Here is a 19687-nt window from a genome sequence, read left to right on the forward strand (position 1 = left end):
CCCCCTTTTTTTATTTGGAATGCATAGTGGAGACTTTTCTACGATAGGATTGCGATGGTGGCTCTCTATAACCATACAGATTTATCGAAGGAGGAAGTAGTTAACAGAGGACTCGGAAAGAGTTTACGGCGCAAATGTCCCACCGAAAGCTGCTTCATGTGTATTTTGTTTATTAGTGAAGCTACTGCCTTGAATGGATGAATAGCCTTCTTGTTTTCGAAATGGAGCGCCAAAACATGTTTGATCACGTGCATGACGTTCTCTCCAGACCAGGACATTCCCGCATATACTTCGACGAATTAAGCGTAAGGTAGTTCCTGGCTTACTTGTAACGCTCACAAAGTATGTTGTTATTTTTTTTATCTTGTCATGTACAAATCCGGTATCTTTCTTTATTATTTGTCGAGTGGATTATAAGCGATGCAATGAAACAATCGCTTCTATTTCTTCATGTCTTATTAGTAGTTGTTAAAGATGAGACTACGAGAAGTTTTATTCCCCGAAATGCTATCGCGAGCCCTCACTAAGTATTCTGTGCACTTCACGCAATCATATTCGTGACAAAACATTCTACGTAGAACAATGCTGTAACAATTTCGAACACAGTCTAGGCGAATTGCTCAATTTCTCAAGAAGAATATCTCAAATTTGAGGGTCTGCTGCAAGGTTGTTTGCCTCGCCGTTAGGTCACCCACCTCAACCCAAGCTGTGCTGCTTACAAGCACCGCTGGCTTGACAACATATAGCCAGGCTCTGGCCATCTGTGTCCACACGATTTTTCGATCTCAGTCGCCTTGCGTATGTTATGTGCTGCAGTAACACGCCGTTCATATACCTTTCTGCCTGTTCACTTTAAATCCACAGATTTTTTTATCCTTCTCAAGTTCGTAAAATATTTGTTTTTCCACATAAAAGACAAAATGACGAGTCGCATGAGTCGCTTACAAGGAAGCAAATGTGTATTTGCCTAAATAAATACGTATGTTGCTTGCAGTGATTTTTTCTTTCTTTTTTTTAGTGCTGTCCGGGCCGCACTTCCAGCACTGCCCCGTTTTCTAGGCAAACAATTGTAAACCTAAGTACACGAGCATTTTTTACATTTCGCCCGCATCCAAATGCGGCCGACGCTGCCGACATCGAACTTTCGACCTCTAGCTTATAGCAGCACGACGCCATAGCCATTAGGCTGCCGCGGCGCCTAGCTAGGTTAGCGAAGCAGTGTCTTAGTAGTTCGCTCACAGTGCCGACGAAGCCTGGCGCTGCGAATTACAAGTGTTCGAACGTGATATGTCAAAAAACGGACTGCAGTTACACAATGACTTTGACTGTGTGCTAAGCGAATTTCCATTTCTGTCTAGAATTCGCTGGATAAGAAATTTGAGCTTGCTCTTTTCCGTTTATACACTGGCTGTGGCCAAAATCAATAAGATGAAAACGCTAGACGTTTCCAATTTGCACGTTGTTGGTGGGACGTGGATGGTGAGAAATACCGCATAAAGTGGCATTGAGACGCTCCTTAGCTGCATTATTTTTTATTGATAAATTTATGTTTATTTATTCATTTAAAAATACCTTACAGGCCTCAATTGAGGCATTGAGTAAGGATAAATTAGCACGCTGAGCGCTGTAAGTTGTCTACACATTTCTATAATTTTTTGACGCAGTCGAGGCTAAAGCTTGGTAGGTATAATGTACGAATTCTTTTCACTCGATTCTCTTCTTATTGTGCACCGTTCCCGACCAGCTCATCTTCGTGGTAACGTTGGTGGACCGCAGCTCGGACCATTGAAAAAGCGTGAAAATTAAAATAGTTGGAATAGAATTGTTACGTTATCCCTGCCCGATATTTTCAGTGCTTCTTGGGTGGCTTTGCATTCTACCGGAGCCCGCAGACCTTTACCGAGCCTATTGCTCAATATAAGCACGTCCAAAAGGCATTTTCGGTTACTCCCTCCTTCGTTCATGTCAAGCATGTCAGTTCGGCCTCTTACGTGGGATTGACATCTTTTTATGGCTGGGAAAAATTAGCCAAGGCGATGAAAAAAAAACGATAAAGAAACGTTTCTTAGGGTGGAAGGGTGGGAAAGCTTTACATATGATGTATGTCATGAATAACCATTTATTCTAATTTTCCATTCGTATCGTGGCTTCGCGCTGAGTGTCTAATCCCGGCGATAACAGCCGCGTGTGGGCGTCTGAGCCACTCACGCCGGGCGAAAAGAATGGAAAATAAAATGGATTGTTGCAAAATACGGAGCCATGACCAAGCCGCCCTTGCATCCATTCTCTTCTTCGACTATCAGCTCGGTCTCGTCAGCTGACCAAGGCGTTCGTTGGGGCTTTCCCCGGCGGATGGCGGCGAGGCGATTGTCCGCGCTACCGGTTTGGCCGGCAGTCAGGCCTCGCTTGGCTGCGCGCGTCGCGGACGTGGATAGGAAGGACGACTAGAGTGCTTGCACTGATGACTAGAGTGCCCGCTCGTACCTGCGTAAGAAATGGGGAATTTTTAGCGTATTCGCCCATTCCGGGCTGCTCCGGTTATTTCAGAGAGAGACTTTTTCTACGGTATGACTCTTATGTGCGCATCCGGCTGCTTTAGGAGTTTCCGATTTGCGCAGCAAGTATTGAGTCACTGTTGTTTTGGGGCCCTTCCCGGAACACATAAATGATCTCCAGCCCCGTTAGCAGAGAAGGTCGTGTGTATTTCGGCAAACGGACGAAAACACTATCAAATATTTGTATCAGTCAGCTATATTAGGGCTTCTACACGAACGGTATAATGGAACCTGAAAAGGTGTTTGATGTCTTCGCGTATCTTAGTGCAATTTCTTAGGGAGCATGAAAAACTTCCCGGCGCTCCTCTTCATGCTTGTGTGATTTCGCGTTTAAAAAAAAACGCTGCATGTTTCCATCTGCAAATGTTTCCGACTTTTCAAAGCTTACCAACCAATCAAAGAACCACCGTTTATAACGCTGTGAACTTTGACATCACAAAGTGTCTGCTGCCATTCCTCAACGTTCTTTTTTCTGGTGTTCTCACTACATGTGGTAGCCGCGATCTATTACAACATTGAGGTTTCCACATGCTGATTTTCGGTAGAGTTACATCAGAATGACGGCTGCCTTAAAACGTCCCTACTTTCATAGTGGTACGTGCCTTAACTTACATAGGCAATGCCATTACGCGTTGTGCGACTTACCGTACCAGGCTTACATTACACTTGCATTACAGCGATAGATATGGAAGGAGTTTGAACATCTCAACTGTGCTTTCTGCGATTATATTAGTAAGTGGTGTTTGCAGGATTTAAGTACTGTGCATTAAAGGGAGGGTATATGGGAACACTTAACGAACGAGTGCGACATGTACCTTCGTCAATGACTCAAAATTGGTTCCTCACCTGATATCTGATATGCCGCGTAGTACGTTTAGGCTTCGGTTTAAACGCGTTCCAGGATGTGATATACGTGGGCGTTCCAGGAAAGGCGACTTAGTTGTCCAATGTTATTCCCAGAAAACGATGAACGAGTACTATAGGCACTACTCTCTGGTTGATAGATATATTGAGGTGTCTAACTCCACTTCCTGTGAAGGGCGGAACGGCGGATTTCTCGGACAAGAGATCCATGCAACTCTTCGTCGAAATGCATATGGTATAATGCCAATGCTCTCTTGAAGTAAGACTTTGACTTCAGCACAATCCGAACCCGATGCCCGTAGAGAGATTTTGTCCACATTTATTGGGAAATAATTACTTCGCAGTAACAGATTAGGTACTCTGCACAATTCTACATTGAAAAGTACTCGACTTAGAACGCTTCCTTGAGATACTCATTGCTTTCACTCGAAAGATGGACTGCACCCGTCACTTGAAGATACTGCGATGGGAGAGAAAATCTGCAATCTAGTGCAAGGTTCTTCCTTTCGCCCATAAGACATGCATGCTGCAGAGTGCATGTGCATTATTGACTGTACCAAAAGCAAGGCGGATGTCTATAAGCCCGCAATTGTTATTCGGCTTATAGAATTGGCAGCTTTACCTGCAAAAAGGAGTGTCTGTTGGACAATTTCATATGTGTACGGTATTTCACGCAGGATTAAGAAGACAGAGGTAACATGATTTTACCTTTTTGATAACAAAACTGAACAAAAATACACGCACGCGAAAGGCTGTTATTGCAACAACAACAACAGATGATAGACGAAAAAGAGCGTACCTTATATAGTTGTCAGAAGTAATCGTAAGAGACGTGCGTTGTGTCATCGCCTCCTAGATAACACTAGGCCGGTGCACTTCGATCAATGACGTCATGCTACCTTGCCCAACTGCCATAGAGTCTAAGGGGGATGCTCCCGAATAAGCCGCGGTGATTTTGACTTCCCCGATTTCATGAAGCCGGGCTTGGCAGTGGAAGTTTCGGTACAGGAAGCATGACGTCATGAAGCAGGGTGCACAGGCCTGCTATCTGGGAGGCGTTGGCTGTGTCCGCGCGAAGACATGGCGATTTACTCTCATAGGATGTTTAAATAAACTCGCCACAAGAAGAGGTAGATAGGCGACATTAAAGAAAACCGAAACGGGCCATGATCTGTGCAAGGCGTGATTGATTGGTTGGGGGAAATGTAAAAACCTCCGCAATAGCAGTTACTGCAAATAGAAACAAAATATAACAGGTACAGATTTGAAATTTAGACTCTTGAAGGGCACTTTTAAATTAATTCTAGGACGTTTAAGCAATAAACTGCGTGTGCAATAAGCTCTTTGTGCGCAATAAACTCTGCGTAAGTTTTAGAGCGAAAGCTCTAGTGCGCCATGTCTCGCAAGGTCATTCATCGCGTCGCAATGACCTTGAGCCGCCGAAGCGCAAGTGTGGTAGGTGTGACGTCACTCCACGTGATCCACTGTGGGGAGGCGTCGCAGCTGCACTCTCTCGCAGCCTCGCCGCTGTAGTACCACGTGACTAGGCGAGGGTTTAACGGCTGCTTCACAGGCGCTTGGTCGCTCAGTCTCGCCATGGATGGCGCACCGGCTGGGCCGTCTGTGCGTGCGCTTCAGCGCAAGCGACATGCTAAATCCAATCATCCAGTAGATATAGCTAGATGGCAGGCGGCGAAATATCGAGCAAAGGCAAAGTTGCCTGCTGAAACAGCGGAGCAAAGGGAGGCCAGTTAGCACGTTATAGAGAAGCTTACCAAGCGCGGAGGCGTGCCAAGATAGAAGCTACTGCTCTGCGCATAGTCTTTGCAAAACCAAGCGAAACAGACCTTTCGCTCGTGATAACTAGGTTTACAAGAGCTAAACCTCAGGAAATTTTTCCGTCATAGACATCAGTCCAAAATTATATCTTCGATGCAATGTTCCTTTAAGTATAGCACGGAGCAACTGCTGGCACAATCTATTGCAAGAGCGCAGCAATTTCTAGAGCATGACCGGTAGTGTTCTTGGCATGCGGGAAGAGGCTTGGCGTCAGTGGTGTGAATAACTATTGCCACTTTTTTTTCTTTTTTTATCAATGCCTTTGGGCTCCAAGGTGTTTAGAGATGGAGGTACTGCTTTATATTTACAGGGACAGCACAAAAGATTAATATTTTGGAAGGTCCGTTGGTTCACTGTTATTTTTAATTTTCGGTGTCGATTGTCAACCAGAATATCAGGGCGACCGCCGAAAAACTGGAAAAATGGTTAAAACGTAAAGAAAGAGCAAGTGATGAAAATCATATTGGTGATCGCAAAAGGCCAGCAGTTATAGCTTATGTGCATAGGCTGACACGTGGCCTCAATAACACCGAGATCGTGTTAGAGTTGTTTTTTCTTGTCCGGACAAATCATCCAGTGTGTGCCAGGCTGTGCAACAGCGCGCACAAATGTCAGATTCCGTGGCGCTCAATTCGTGCAAGGTAAAGCATAGGCCAAAATTCATGGCGCACTGTACGAGATTTTCTTTTCATGCGGATCTTGTTAATGGATCTTGTGGCCAAACGGACAGGTGTAGAAACAAAAGGTTGCAAGAACATTCCTCCAGATTGAAGAACGCGGCTCTATCACGTCTGGCAAAACATTGCGCAGCTTGCACTTGCAAGCCCATTTTTAAACATACACGCAAAATCTGGACAAATTAAAATGAAAAGGCCAGCCTCATTTCATAGGCCTACGTAATCAATAAATGTGGGGACAAGTGCGTCAGCTAGGCGTCCCTCGCACTACACGACAAAGAAAAAAGTCTTGTAGATGTATATAACCATTAAAATATCCCACTATCTTGTGTTACCGCTCTTCTGCCTTGTTTCGCTTTTGGTTGATGGAATCAATGGTGCGCGGGTGTACGCATGCGTGAGTTTTTGTATTTATATGATTTTTGTAAGCAATAAACTTTTAGTCGTGAGTCAGCGCTCGTGGTACGTCTCTTCCTTGTCCGTGTTTGATTTGTTCGCTCTCTAAGTAATAATGCAGATATACGGGCAAGCCCAGCTAGCGGCCGTACAACTGAATATTACGGCTAGCTTCTGTGTAATCGCAGTAGCTGAGCCAATGGAAGAGCAAATAAATTAACGAAAATATAGGTTTTACGTCCCAAGGCCACAACATGCTTATGAGAGGTGGTGTAGAGAGTAGGGGGCTTCGTATTTTGACAACTGAGGTAACTATGGCTAGGCACTTTACCTAGTTATTATCGCATACATGGGTCGAACTTTGGAGACAGAACATCATTATCAGTCCACATTTAGCAAACCACCAAAAAATACCAGGCGGCCTCGCGTTTTCGGGTTCAGCAGAAAAAGAAATGTTTTTGGAGGTCAAAGTTGCAGCACCCAGAAAAAAAAAAGAAACAGAAAAAGAAAAGCAAGGCTCTAAACTTTTTTTTTGAAACATCACCCACATCTCTTCAATGAGGCCCATACAAACCTTGTTCACTTGAAGCAATCCGTGGTGTGAACTTTATTATTTTTTTTTCCATTCGCAGGATTCACTGTAATAAGTGACCGTTATTTCATATTCAGAGGAACGAGTTGACTAAAGGATTCATTATTACATTGCCAGGAGCGCGCTCATTTTTATCGGGCTTTCCAACCAACCTACAACCGGAGGCATGAGTGATAGTCGACGGAGCACTGACCGCAGCCGTCTACAGCTGTTTGCTACGTCTTTCCGGCCAAGCTTGATTGGTCTTCATCAGCATCACCACCGTTCTCGAGGCATAGATACGTTTGTATACGTCCGATACAAAATATGTTGAAACGTATAGAAGACATTCAGTCCTAAAACAAGAATACAGCTGTAGTGAACTCGGCACCTTTTCCTAAATAATGGTTCCTCGTGGCTGCCTTAATAAAATAAAGAGGAGGGTAATCGTTATTTCAAAACGATGGATGACGTATGCTAAATAATTATGCCGCAAAATAGGTGTCTTCTGCTCATTCACAAATGCAACAAATGTACGTTACATAGTCTGCATCGCTATCTTCATCGGCATAATCGAGGGGGTAATGTAGTCTTCCGTATGACTTTGTTAATAAAACTGCCGTACAACCTCTCGCAAAAAAAAATCGAAAGAAAAGGCAAAGAAAAGGCAAGAACGTGTAAAGGTCAACTGGAGATTGTTAAAACAGCCGAGTGTCCGTCACGCTCTTACGATAAGCTGAACATTTTTTGTCGCTTACCATCCTCGATAGGGTGCCATATCTTGATGAAACTCACTCACATTCATGAATCCTAAAGCAGTTGAAAGAAACGTAACATGCTGTCATCAAGCAGGAATATGTCACATTTGCCAAAGTTCTGGAACGACTTGCGACTGGGAGGCATGTTTCAAAAAATATGCGCACTGTAAACTTCAAAAGAGCGCACAAATAAATACTAATATGTATAGTCGTTCACCCATCGTACAAAAGAAGCCTACACTCTAAGAAAAAGAACGCCGACGAGGGTGAATGCAATGCCGAAACGCCCTTTTTTTCAGTCCTAATTTTATACTGACAATTACGAAAATAAGTATACTAATAAATATAACACCCTTAATGCGCCCTTTCATTTAGTTCAGGGTGCTAAAACAGTATTTTATATGTGAAACATGTACCTTACAGCCATTAAGGGTCCTCGGGCACTTTAAAGTTTCAAGCACGTGAAAAGTCATACGGGTTCATTTTCCAGCGGTTTGCGCCAATTCATTCTTCAAGCACGTCAAATGGTCACAGTAGGCAGTGGATGTCATCCTGCTATTTTATGTATATAGCGTCCCTGGGGGTGAATTGGAGAGGCCGAGCTCTTACTTTTATTTCCTATCCTGACTTTCATTTTTACTGCTGGCTTCGTCTAAATTATTTCAGCTTGTGCTATTTTATACATCAGCTACCCAGTGTCAGCGAATCATAGCACGTCAGCCATTCATAGTTCTTTAGGCGCACGTTCTTTCCGGTGTAGCATCGGCGCCGCTGCAATATTATGCACAATTACTCTTGCATTGTTTCATGCAGTATTAATTAAAATAAACACTCGCAGGTACACCCGTGAGCAAAAGTGTACGCACCACAGGGTCGCCGAAAAAACTGAATTTCTTCGTGATTGACAAACACAAACTGGAATTAATGAATACACTGAAATGTTAGAAATACCAAGTTTGGACTGCAGTCCTCAATTTCACGTTGTGTTCACAGGCAGATGAAAAAATCGGCTTTATCGCGCAACCCTTGGTCCGTATACTTTTGCTCACGGGTGTACATGCGCAGCGACCTATATAAACACAGCATTGATTGCGTATATGGCTAGCCCGATTCGCCAATTCGGAAGATAGATTCATTCTGTCCTCTTCCCTCCTTCCTTCCTTTCACATCTTACTGCTGCCTTCGCTTAAATTGCTTCACCTTGGTGCTGGTTTATAGATAAACTGAAGAGGGGGAGTCAGCCTATTATATCAGCTATAGGCGCCAGCGCACACTTTAGGTGCTGTATTGTTCTCTGTAGTAGTGTCGGCGTATTGGAAGTTGTGAAGTTGGCCGAGCAATTCTGTGAAGCAAGTGGAAGCAGACTGAACCGGTCAAAGTATCTAGATTGTTGGCATGCTGACTGGCCAACTACCCCAGGCACATTTGCCTATATGACGTGGGTGACCACGCCCGTAAAGTACTTGGGCACGTCACTCTAGTACTACGCGAGCGTGAGCCGTATACTGACGGACGCAGGCTTACGAATTGAGTGACAGGGCAAACAAAGTACGAGGGTGTAATTGTTCTGTTCTTTCTCGTGCTTCGTCTTCGTCTTCGGACGAAGACGAAGTTTCTGCGAGCCAGAACGCTACTTCTCTAGCTCTGCTGTTTTCGCCTGATTTCTCTGTAAATCTCCGGGTAGCCGTCATGGATTGTTGCACGGATGCAAGTTGACGTCCCCGCGCCTCTGCTGGGGATGGCGACTTCAGCGGCGGCTGCGTGTAGGAAGCGGACCGGCCTCCAGAGCGACACCGACAACGACGATACCAGTGCCTACTCGCTCAGCAGTGAGGACTTCTCCGATGATGACTTTCAGCTTGTGAGGAGCTGCAAGGCGAAACGAAGAAACACCAGGGCTTGCCTGTCATCAAGCACGTCGACTGCAGGACCAACTCGGAATAGCGCAGTCAGTACAATTTCATTTATACCAGAACTCGCTACCGACAACCTGAGGCGACTTAACAGACAGTCTGTCTCGGTGTTTCTCGAATCGTTGGCGCCAAATAATGTGACGGATGTCAGAGTCAACACACGAAAAAATGTATTGGCTATTGACGTCATACATGAGACGGCACGGATCACTTTGAGCAAACTTACGGAACTTGGCGGCATGAAGGTCCGCTCGTACATTCCTCTGGACAGTGATACCACTACTGGTGTCATCAACGACCGGGACGTCTCCATCTCCAGCGCTGACTTGCCGATTTTAATTAAGCCAGCCGTTGATGGCTGCGCCATCACTCATGTGTCTCGACTCGGCACGTCCAGCTGTGTGAAGGTGGTTTTCAAGGGCGAATCTCTTCCCTCACACGTCAAGGTGGGCCACTTTAGACAACCCGTGCGTCCATTTATCCAAAGACCACTCCAATGCCGCAACTGCCTGAGGCTGGGACACGTGAGCGCTGTGTGCGAGAGCACGAGAGTTTGCTCGCGCTGCGCACAGCCCCACAGCTGCAGACTCCTGTGTAGCCACGGTTCTCAAATGCCACAATTGCATTGGGTCCCATGATGCTACCTCAAAGGACTGCCCTAAAATGAGGAAAGAAAGGGCGGTCTTGAAGCAGATGGCAAGAGACCGTTCGTCTCGTTGGGAAGCTGTTGCGGCCATTAGAAAGCGACGCTCCCGACGTTGTCGGATTTCAAAGAACGAAGATTCCTCTATGAATAGCGCGGCACATCCGACAACTCCTCCTCCTCTGCCCCCTAGGCCTGGCGGAGTCGAGTCTAACTCTGACAAGGTCGTGCCGGAGAACACCAATACTGAAGCCTGGCCCGTGCTACCAAAGCTACAGCCGCCGCCACAGCAGAAGCCACAACCGAAGCCACAGCGAATACCCCAGCTGAAGCCACAGCCATGGCCACAGCCGATGCCACAGCGGATGCCACAGCCGACGCCACAGCCGACGCCACAGTTGAAGCCACAGTTGAAGCCACAGCCGAGGCCACAGCTGGAGCCACAGCTGGAGTGACAGCCGATGCCACAGCCGGCACCACAGTCACATCAAAGGATACAGTGCACCGCGGTATAGTCCACAATGCCGATTCCCGATAAATTGCCCGAAGAAGACCTGCAAGTGGTGGTGATGCTTCGGTCCCTTATAAATACCCTTCGTATACCCTTAAGCAAGCTGAATACTCCGTCAGCACGAAGTGCAGTAAAAGTACTGGGTGCTCTTAATCCAGTGCTTGCAAGTCTCGAGTAAACCCCATGGCTCACCCGCAGTCTCCTATTCACGTAACGACCACTGGCTCTTGGTTCATGTCAGATGTCTTCAACGCACATCACCAGCTATGGGACTTGACTTTGGTGTCATGGTGCTTCGCTGCACAAACAATGCTCACTCTCTTCCTCTTTTCCTCTTTTTATTCCCCTTTCCCTTACCCCTTGTGTAGGGTAGCAAACCGGACGTTCATCTGGTTGACCTTCCTGCCTCTCCTCTCTTCGCTTTCTCTCTCTCTCTCTCTCGTGCTCCAATTTGCAACTTGTTTTTTATTAGTAAAGTATGGTATATGTTCCAAGTGCTGCATTCTTGAAGAACTAACATACAATAGCTGCGTCGCGTATTTGTGGTTTTCATCTGGAATCCTAGGTGCGAAAGCACCAGCCGGACTAACCCTTTTTCAACGAGCGCGAAATGGTGGCGTTGGCATGACCTACTTGTTTCTGAGGCAATAGGTTAATAGATTTCTAAAGCGAAGCTTTCGTTGTCTCACTGATTCGTCCGTCAGTGCCGAAAACGCATTGCAGGAAAGCCAACTTACACAATGGAACTATCTGCGCATGTGCGCACACAATCGTAGAACACTACAGTTTCAATTCGCAGTTGTACCGATAAGAACAATGGGAACTGCAACGCCACGCTACCTAGACAAACTTTATATATCTGCATTGCATTATGCGCGTCACCATGGGTAGGCCGCAGGTGCAGCGCACGGCAGAAGGAGCTGCCGTACGCGAACGTATACGTGCGAGCGCGATCGTGCCTGTAAGGCCGATCCCGTGTATCGGCAACGGCATGCAGTCCGTGAAAGTGTGAGTGTGTGCGTGTAATCAACGGCTCCATGATCTAAAATAAAGGCTATGCAACTTAAGTAAATGTGTCTTCATTACAATTTCAACGTTAACAAAAATAGCAATCCTAAACGAGCAATCAAATCACATATGCATCGCATCGGGTCGCTCACCATTTCTTGGATTCGTTGCGGGGTTGTTGGCTTTGGTCTTTGGCTTTGATTCAGTTTGCATGGGCGATAGCTTCCCGTTCAACCATCTTTCTTTAGGAATGGGCCTTGATTTTTTAGGTCTGCCGCGACTGAGCTGACCCTTGTTTACGAACAATGCTGGAAACACTGTTAATGAAAGCATTACCAAACTTCAGTGTTTCTTCAAATTATATGTCCGGTGGATTGCATGTGTCTATGACTTCTTTCATGTATTTACATGAAAAAAGTCATAGAACTCATGCAATTTGTTGAAAGCCAGATTTGCGTATCAGTTCCTAGTCACTGTAAAAAGAAAACGGTTGTTAAAAGACTTGGTTGATCTGGCCTTATCTACGCCATTGTACAGGACTCTGCATGGGGATGGGCCTGGGATTATGCTTTAGGTCGAGTTAAAAAAAAATGCTTCTTTCGTCCCAGCGCCAAAACCTTTTTCTTTCAACTGCACTCAGGTACACTGGCGGTCAAAACATAGATGCAAGAAAAGGGGCTCTATGTACCTTGGGTAGTCAACTACGATGAATACCGCAAGCCGGAGACCACTGAACATGTCTTCCTACACTGCAGGGAGGGCGAGTACATTTAGGACGTATTACGGAAATCTATTAAGAAGGAATTGCCACTGGATGCATATGGCATAAGTTTTTTTTTTTTTGCCAGTACCTTGTGAAGATGATGCACCATTTGATGCGGTCATGCTCATTGCTCTGTATAGCATTTGGAAGAAGCGCTTGGAAGTGTTTAATGCAGGTGCTGAAATTAGACCCATTCGTCTGTATTTCCGAGAACTTATCGCAAGACTTCTTGATTTATATAGACAGCAAAACCGTGTACCAGAATTGCTCAACAAATTGGAGCCACTTGAATTCTTCAAAGAATTTTAAAGCTTCTGAATCAGCCAATGATTGGCAGGCATGTTTTATTCTCTCTAATATTGTAGATATGACTGAATTCTGAGCAAAAGCAGGCAATAAAGAAAAAAAGAAGCGGAGTTACCAAGAGTTAGCTCTTCCGAAAGCCAATGTGCCAGTCCGTATAGTTCAAATTTCGGTGAAGCGTTGCGCTTTTTTTTTTTGCGAATACTTTTTTCTAACGTATCGGAAAACACTTCAGCATTTCTTAGGCGGTCATCCGAAAGACTAGGGTAATGATAGAATAAAATATATCGCTGTAAAAGAAAATGTGGTGGGCACCCATTGGCAAGACGGGTGCAATTCCAAAAATCACCCATACATACAGATGTATTTGTTGTCTCAAACACTCTCTTCCATGGCTGTTAGGGAGTGAGTTATAGACACAAGAAAACACCTTTCAGTATGCAATTTTCCTTAGTGAGTAACAAGTTGTTGGACAATATTTTGCGGACTCGCTGCTGCGAAGGGTGCGTTACTTGTCTTTCTTCATGGCGTCCAGTCAGTGAGGGGTTTCGTTCGAGGTTCCTGCGCCCTCGCCCTCGGCGTCCCGCTTGCCAGAGGCTTCTACCGACGCACTTACCGGCTGTACTTGGCGACGCCTTGAGCATCCTGCTAGCGAGAGGCGTCGTCTGTAGTGAGAGCCCGGCTCGAGGCGTGCGTTGGCCTTGCTGCTGCCGCCACTGTCACTGGTGGAACTCATATAATTCCTTTTAAAGTACCTCAACGGCAAACCATAGATATAGAAATCAGCATAGACGGGTAAAGCATTCTTTAAATGCTTCATTTTCACTCAGCTTGGTGAAAAAGGCTGGGGCGGCCTTTTGACGAGCAATTGCCGGCCAGGTCTGCCAGACTAACCCCGCCTGCAGCAACATTACCACAATTACCACCATTACCACCGTTGACCATATTACAAAGCGACTAAATGTCTTTATTTGGATACTAATAATGGAAACTAAATATACCTACATGCTAAGTAGTTCATATGACCTCAAGGCAAGGTCAGCATCACCTGCACGTTCATCGGGATGATATGTGATCACGCGGCATACAGTTGCAGGTGCGATTCTAACGCCGCGCATAGGCGCAATATCAGCTCCCTCGGCAGCCGGTACTGCCTAAGGTGCTGTAGACGATGTTGCCGGCGCGAACCGACGATGAAAAGCGCCCTCCCTTTGCATTTGCATGTCACAGAGATCTATGAAAACAGCCCTGAAAGACAAATGCAGGAAGAAGCCGTTGCTACTGACACTCTCAAAATTACGACAGAAAACTTCGCTACGTAATATCCGCGTTGACAAGTTTCGCTGCTTAATATCACACTTTGACGTTCTATGAGCATTCATCACTTTTCCTCAGCTGATAAAACACAGTGATGCCCTGCACCAAGTCAAGAGTTCGTTTTTCGGGTTCAGGCAGCCACATTCCGATCGAGTCGAGATGCACTAAGGTGCGTACACTTTAATTTTGGAACCTGGTAATAAATAATAGGTTGGTGACGTCAATGCCTGGAGCCCTTAACTACGGTGTACGTCATAGCCTAAGTGGGACCTCATAGAAATCAAGACTAATCAGTTAACATCACCTCAATGATCAGCTCCAACGTTTCCATAAATTTAGCAGCTTCATTAGAGCACACGTTAGGTGCACGTCATGCAGAGTACTGCGCTGCATCACACACGAAGCATATAACGGTTCAACATTCCACCTAGTTTAGGATCAAATTGGTTCAAATCGTTGACCTTGCTACACTGACGCACTTTGTACGGAGCCGTCACTGCATATATAGTACGTGGTCAAGGTAGGGGTGGTGGTATCGAAGCGGCGGTAGACGCCGCTTTGAAAGCATGCCAATGAGGCCTGGTAGTACGAAGGGACTTGTGGCTGAAGGGTAACTGAGCACTGAAATTCCGGAAACATTTTGCGGTCATTTGCGGCTATTTTAACATTTCACGCCTGTTCTTTATAACACGGAAAAAGATAATTACGCGAGACACAGCACACTGAATACAACTGAATCGGGTGTTTTGAAACATAATTATTACTTTTCTATCGGAATTCGCGCCCGCAGTTCAGTAATTAAAAGGTCGTAATTAATCTAATTTAATTATTGACAGTTCATTTGTGAAAAGAATCCTCCTGGTGCGGTACGTCACTGCCGTCAGAATACTATTGGTAGCGCACACGTGTATTCTATATTTTATTTTTAAGAGCTTGGCTAACGTTAGCTATGACACCCTGTGTAACTTAACATTGCCTTCACTGAAAACTCACTTTTATACGAGTAGTACGACGATATAGCAAGCTTTATAGCACAAGCAACCAAGTTTATGGTGCCCCTAACCAGTAGCCTCTTGTCAAAGCGCATGTCCTGCCTTTGGATCGGAGTTGCGCTTGGGTTAGCTTCGGTCCCTTGCAGTCTCCGCTGCAAGGTTCAATTCAAATGTATATTCGTAGTTTACGAGATCTAATCTCTTCTGAAAACTCTCTAATCTTAATTGAACGATCTAAGCGATTCGCCAAGCAATTACGCCGCGAGAAGGACATAGCTATAACGGGCCTATTGAACAATTATGTTGAGCTGACGACATTCGACGCAGGCGGGCAGCTTCCTTTCAGGTCCCCTCTCCACTGTGGCTGCCGCCTGAATAATAGAACGAAGTTCTTGCTCAACCCGAAGACGTGTTCCACATCACCTGCATTGGGATCCTATGAAAAGGGCAATAATAATTTTCATCGTACTTCAACACGAATGTTAACTACTTTGGCTAATAGGTGTGTAATATGTAGCTAGAAGTTGCCACGGCTCCTTTAATTTTTACCGCTTGGCGTGACCGTAATAAACGTCGTCATTTGTCGTTGCTTGTCGTGCAACGCGCGTCTCAATGGCCACGCTTTGCACAACAAGCCACGTTTCGTTCATCATTTCCTTTAATTTTTACCGCTTGGCGTGACCGTAATAAACGTCGTCATTTGTCGTTGCTTGTCAGTGCAACGCGCGCCTCAATGGCCACGCTTTGCACAACAAGCCACGTTTCGTTCACCATAGAATGATGAACGACGTGCACCATTTTACTCAGTAGTACACGTGCACGTCCCAGACGTACCTTGCGCATCTGCTATAATGTATGTTCTAAAATAGCCCTTTTCATCCCCAAACTATGTGCATGAGGCGGATTGCTTATTGCTTAGTTGCTGTTGTTTGTATCGGATTCTTGAAAGTGCGCAAGACTAAGTGTACTTACTTTAGTTGTTGAGAATTTACCTGTTTGCGTGCATGAAAAGCGAGCAGCTGATCACGTGCAATTAGTGTCGAAATCAAAATATTGTGTTAACTAAAGCATCGGAAGCAGGCGTGTCACTGTCATTCGCTACGCGTTACGCATAATGGTGGCGCGAGCGCACATCGCATACGCAAGCTTCAGAGCCTGCTCTAAGGTTCCGTTGTGCCGAAGCACCATGGGGACGTCTGGTGGCTTGCGTTAGAAGCACCCTCAACTTGCGTGCTCCTAATGAGGATACACACTCCAACAACGTAACGCATTCGTCTTACTCTCAAGGCGCGGCTATGACTATTTGTAATAATATTCTAGCGAATGCAGGACCGCCTGTTGCCTTCGGTTATTGGTACGAGTATTTTTATCTAGCCGAAAGATTTTCACTAGAGCCAGTCGAGTGGCCCACTGACATTAAATTGAACTGTTCATTATTTTAATCAGATCCTTCAGCGGCTGTAGGTACACACGGGAATGTAGAGAGATCGGCAAACAAAAGCCGCTCTCGCGCGGCAGCGCACATTTCTCTCTTACCCCCTTCCTCACAGAAATTAAACTTCGCATTTAACTAAGCAAGCTGCTTGGAAGGAGCAAACAGATACTCAGAAGAATAACGTGGTCTGCTTACCGTGATCACGCTGCCTCTAATTACTTATATTAAATATTTCAATTCGCTCCATAGCTTTCGGGTACCCAGTGCGCTCAGTACATTCATGATACGAAAACAGCCAAATAAAGCAGTTTGGCGTTTGTCACTCACTCACTCACTCACTCACTCACTCACTCACTCACTCACTCACTCACTCACTCACTCACTCACTCACTCACTCACTCACTCACTCACTCACTCACTCACTCACTGACGATTTGTCAGAGCGATTTGTCAGTAAATCAAAACCGCTTCATTTTTGCGATGTACTGTGCTTCTTGCTAAAACGCATACCCTTTATGACGATGAAGATTGTTGATTTGCAAAAGATGTAAACAATTGCTGCTCCAAGCAGTGGGCGATTGCACTGAAAGGATGAGCACTCTAGAGGCCCCGGATGTCTCTGCTAATATTAGCTGCTGTTCAATTTATGTGAATGTATGTGAATGTAGTCATTACCAGCTTGAACGCAGTACAGACAGTTTCGTTCACTTCTCCGTTCACACCACCCCGCTTTCCTTTTCAGTTACGTAACTTAATGAACTGTGGTTACAAGATGGCCATCCTGATTTCTTTTGCTTAATGTCATTATTTGTATATGAGTAATTGACATCAGTAAAAAAAATTATTTCTTTTATTTCGTTTCAACATGCGATGTTTCTTTGGCAAATACGTAGACTGAGAAGGAGTAGGCCTACGTTTTTCAAACGATCACCTTTGTCTTGACTCCGGAACTATGGCTTGACGCTTCCGAGCCAGCGGCCTGCTTGTTGAATGCGCTTCCGTGGCTACCCTGACCTTGAGCACGCTTGAAACCTTCATTGGAGCTCAAGCCGAAGCTCTTCGAGTCGCCATAAGAACTGCTGTGCCCGTAAGAGCTGCTATCTGATCCTCCCACGTTGTAGGCGAAGCTGCCCTGCCCAGCTTTCTGCCCACCAGCCTTGTTGGCAAATCCGGAGCCAGTCTGGAAGCCCGAGTGACCGGAAGCCGCTGACTGATGACCAGCCCCAACGCCAGCTTCGATGCCTGGACCACCGACGACAGGCGTTCCAACGACGCCAGCACCTCCTACGGGGCCGACCACAGGTCCTGCACCTATTCCAGCCGCCGCTCCAACGACTTCAGTAGCGACGCCAGCACCAGGCGTGAGGCTGGGGCTGGAACCGCCGCTGGGACCAACTCCTACGCCGCCGAGGCCGGCTGATGCAGCGCCAGCTGCTGGACTAATCCTGACGCCGTGGGTTCCTCCGGCTGCTCCGTGCTGCAGTCCAAGTCCGGAACCGGCACTTATTCCTGCAGCTCCATGACCGGCCCCGCCACCATGACTGAGCCCTGGTGCTCCGGCCGCGGGACCGACCCCGAGACCGGAACCGAGACCAGCTTCTCCAACTCCGTGGCCGACACCGACACCAGAGCCTAAGGCAACTCCTGAACCAAGGCCTACAGCAGGTCCTGCCCCATGACCGAGACCAACACTATAGCCGCCAAGACCTGTCAAGCCTCCGGCACCGCCACCGTACCCGCACGGACATGGCGGACAGCCAGGGAATCCATTGTTGCTGCCCAAGAAGAGGCCTCGTCCTTCCACTGCTGTCTCGTTTTTCTTCGCTGCCTTTTTGCTGTCTTCAGCCAGCACTGAAGAGGCCAGTACTGCAAACACGATGAACTGCATGGAGAATATGCCCGTCATTATTTGTCATTTTACAAACCAAATAAAATACGTATTTTGTTTAGGTGAATAAAATCAGTTACGCGATTGTGCAGAAGCAAAATGAATGAGGAAGGTAGATGAGCCTGTAGCAGCTCTAGCTTCAAGTCTGCTGGGTATGCATGCTGTCTCGCTCCTTTCTAAAGAAAGCACACTTTACATATTTTACTGACCTCATTATGTTTGAGCATTATTTATAAGAATCGTGACACAGTAAGTGCATCTCGATTCCTAACATTTCGCCTGGCTTGTTGTTACTAAAATTTTCTGTTGGCCTATAGCGTAAACCACACTGGTGTAACTAAATTGTTTTTGTAAAGACAGAGCACCTGGGATACCAAAGAATAGTGCAAGCGATAATATTTTTCGAACGTAGGATCTAAGACTCACTGCGGTCCTCATGGTTGCTCCCGTCTGGTGGTCGCTGCTATCTGAGCTGCTTGCCATACGGTCCTTAAATATACAATCCGTCCTGTTCGTACTTCTTGGTTGCGGTAAGTCTACTAGCATTGTGTTTCGCTTTCAATTCGTAGAACGATTACTGCTGGTTTCGTGCGCCATTGCGCTGCAATACTCTAGCGTATGTACATATTTCTGGCTCTGCATGCACATTAACGCCCTGTTTCGTAACCTTTGCTCGGCAACGGTTCTCTCGCCCATCGGCCGTGTAAAGCGGAGCGGCGGAGACGTCAGCCGGAATTTAGATGAGGCTGCGTAGGAAGAAATAATGGAGGCGGATGCGTAGTTGGTTTCAGCCTTTGAAACAAACACAAGCTCCACGAACTGATATTCCATTCGATTGCGTGTAAACCTTTCCTCCCCACATATTCCGTGAATTGGCTTTCTTCGCAACTAAAGGCGCAGCTGTTAAAAAAAAAAGCGCTGCCGTGACAATTGCTGGGAAGGTCTGTCACACTTAACCCTCCTGAGGCAACGTCACCACCACTACAGAATTGATTTCGTTATAATTGCTGATTTGTTCTCAGCAGAGGGGACAAAGGATACAGGTTTTTTGAAATTTTATGTCAGTGGCAACGTCACAGTTCTTGAAGTAATCCCGCTGAAAAAAAAGAAAAAAGAAGCAAAGGATAGTTCTCACCAAACGGCCATACATTTGCACTCTTCCTTTCTTGTCATTGCAACAATGCGCTACTTTTTTTTTTGTTTTTGTAGCGATGCCTTCTTCGTTAAACTTTTCCATTTTCTGCTGTAGCATTG

General features: G+C 46.0%; 2 protein-coding genes across 2 annotated transcripts; one reads left to right on the forward strand and one right to left on the reverse strand.

The window, feature by feature from the left end:
* The first annotated feature begins 9720 nt into the window (after nt 1–9720).
* On the forward strand, nt 9721–10724 carry LOC125942731 (pleckstrin homology-like domain family A member 1). The gene has a single exon (XM_049660997.1). The coding sequence runs from the start codon at nt 10237–10239 to the stop codon at nt 10669–10671; it is 435 nt and encodes a 144-aa protein (XP_049516954.1). The 5' UTR covers nt 9721–10236; the 3' UTR covers nt 10672–10724.
* A 6678-nt stretch (nt 10725–17402) lies between these two features.
* Nucleotides 17403–18984, reverse strand: LOC119436922 (uncharacterized). The gene is made up of 2 exons (XM_037703962.2): nt 18860–18984; nt 17403–18427 (listed from the first exon to the last, which is right to left on the reverse strand). Exons 1-2 carry the CDS (start codon nt 18977–18979, stop codon nt 17465–17467), a joined length of 1083 nt encoding a protein of 360 aa, XP_037559890.2. The 5' UTR covers nt 18980–18984; the 3' UTR covers nt 17403–17464.
* Nucleotides 18985–19687: the final 703 nt, after the last annotated feature.

The sequence above is a fragment of the Dermacentor silvarum genome, chromosome 1, assembly GCF_013339745.2.
Source record: "Dermacentor silvarum isolate Dsil-2018 chromosome 1, BIME_Dsil_1.4, whole genome shotgun sequence".
Lineage (NCBI taxonomy): Eukaryota > Metazoa > Arthropoda > Arachnida > Ixodida > Ixodidae > Dermacentor > Dermacentor silvarum.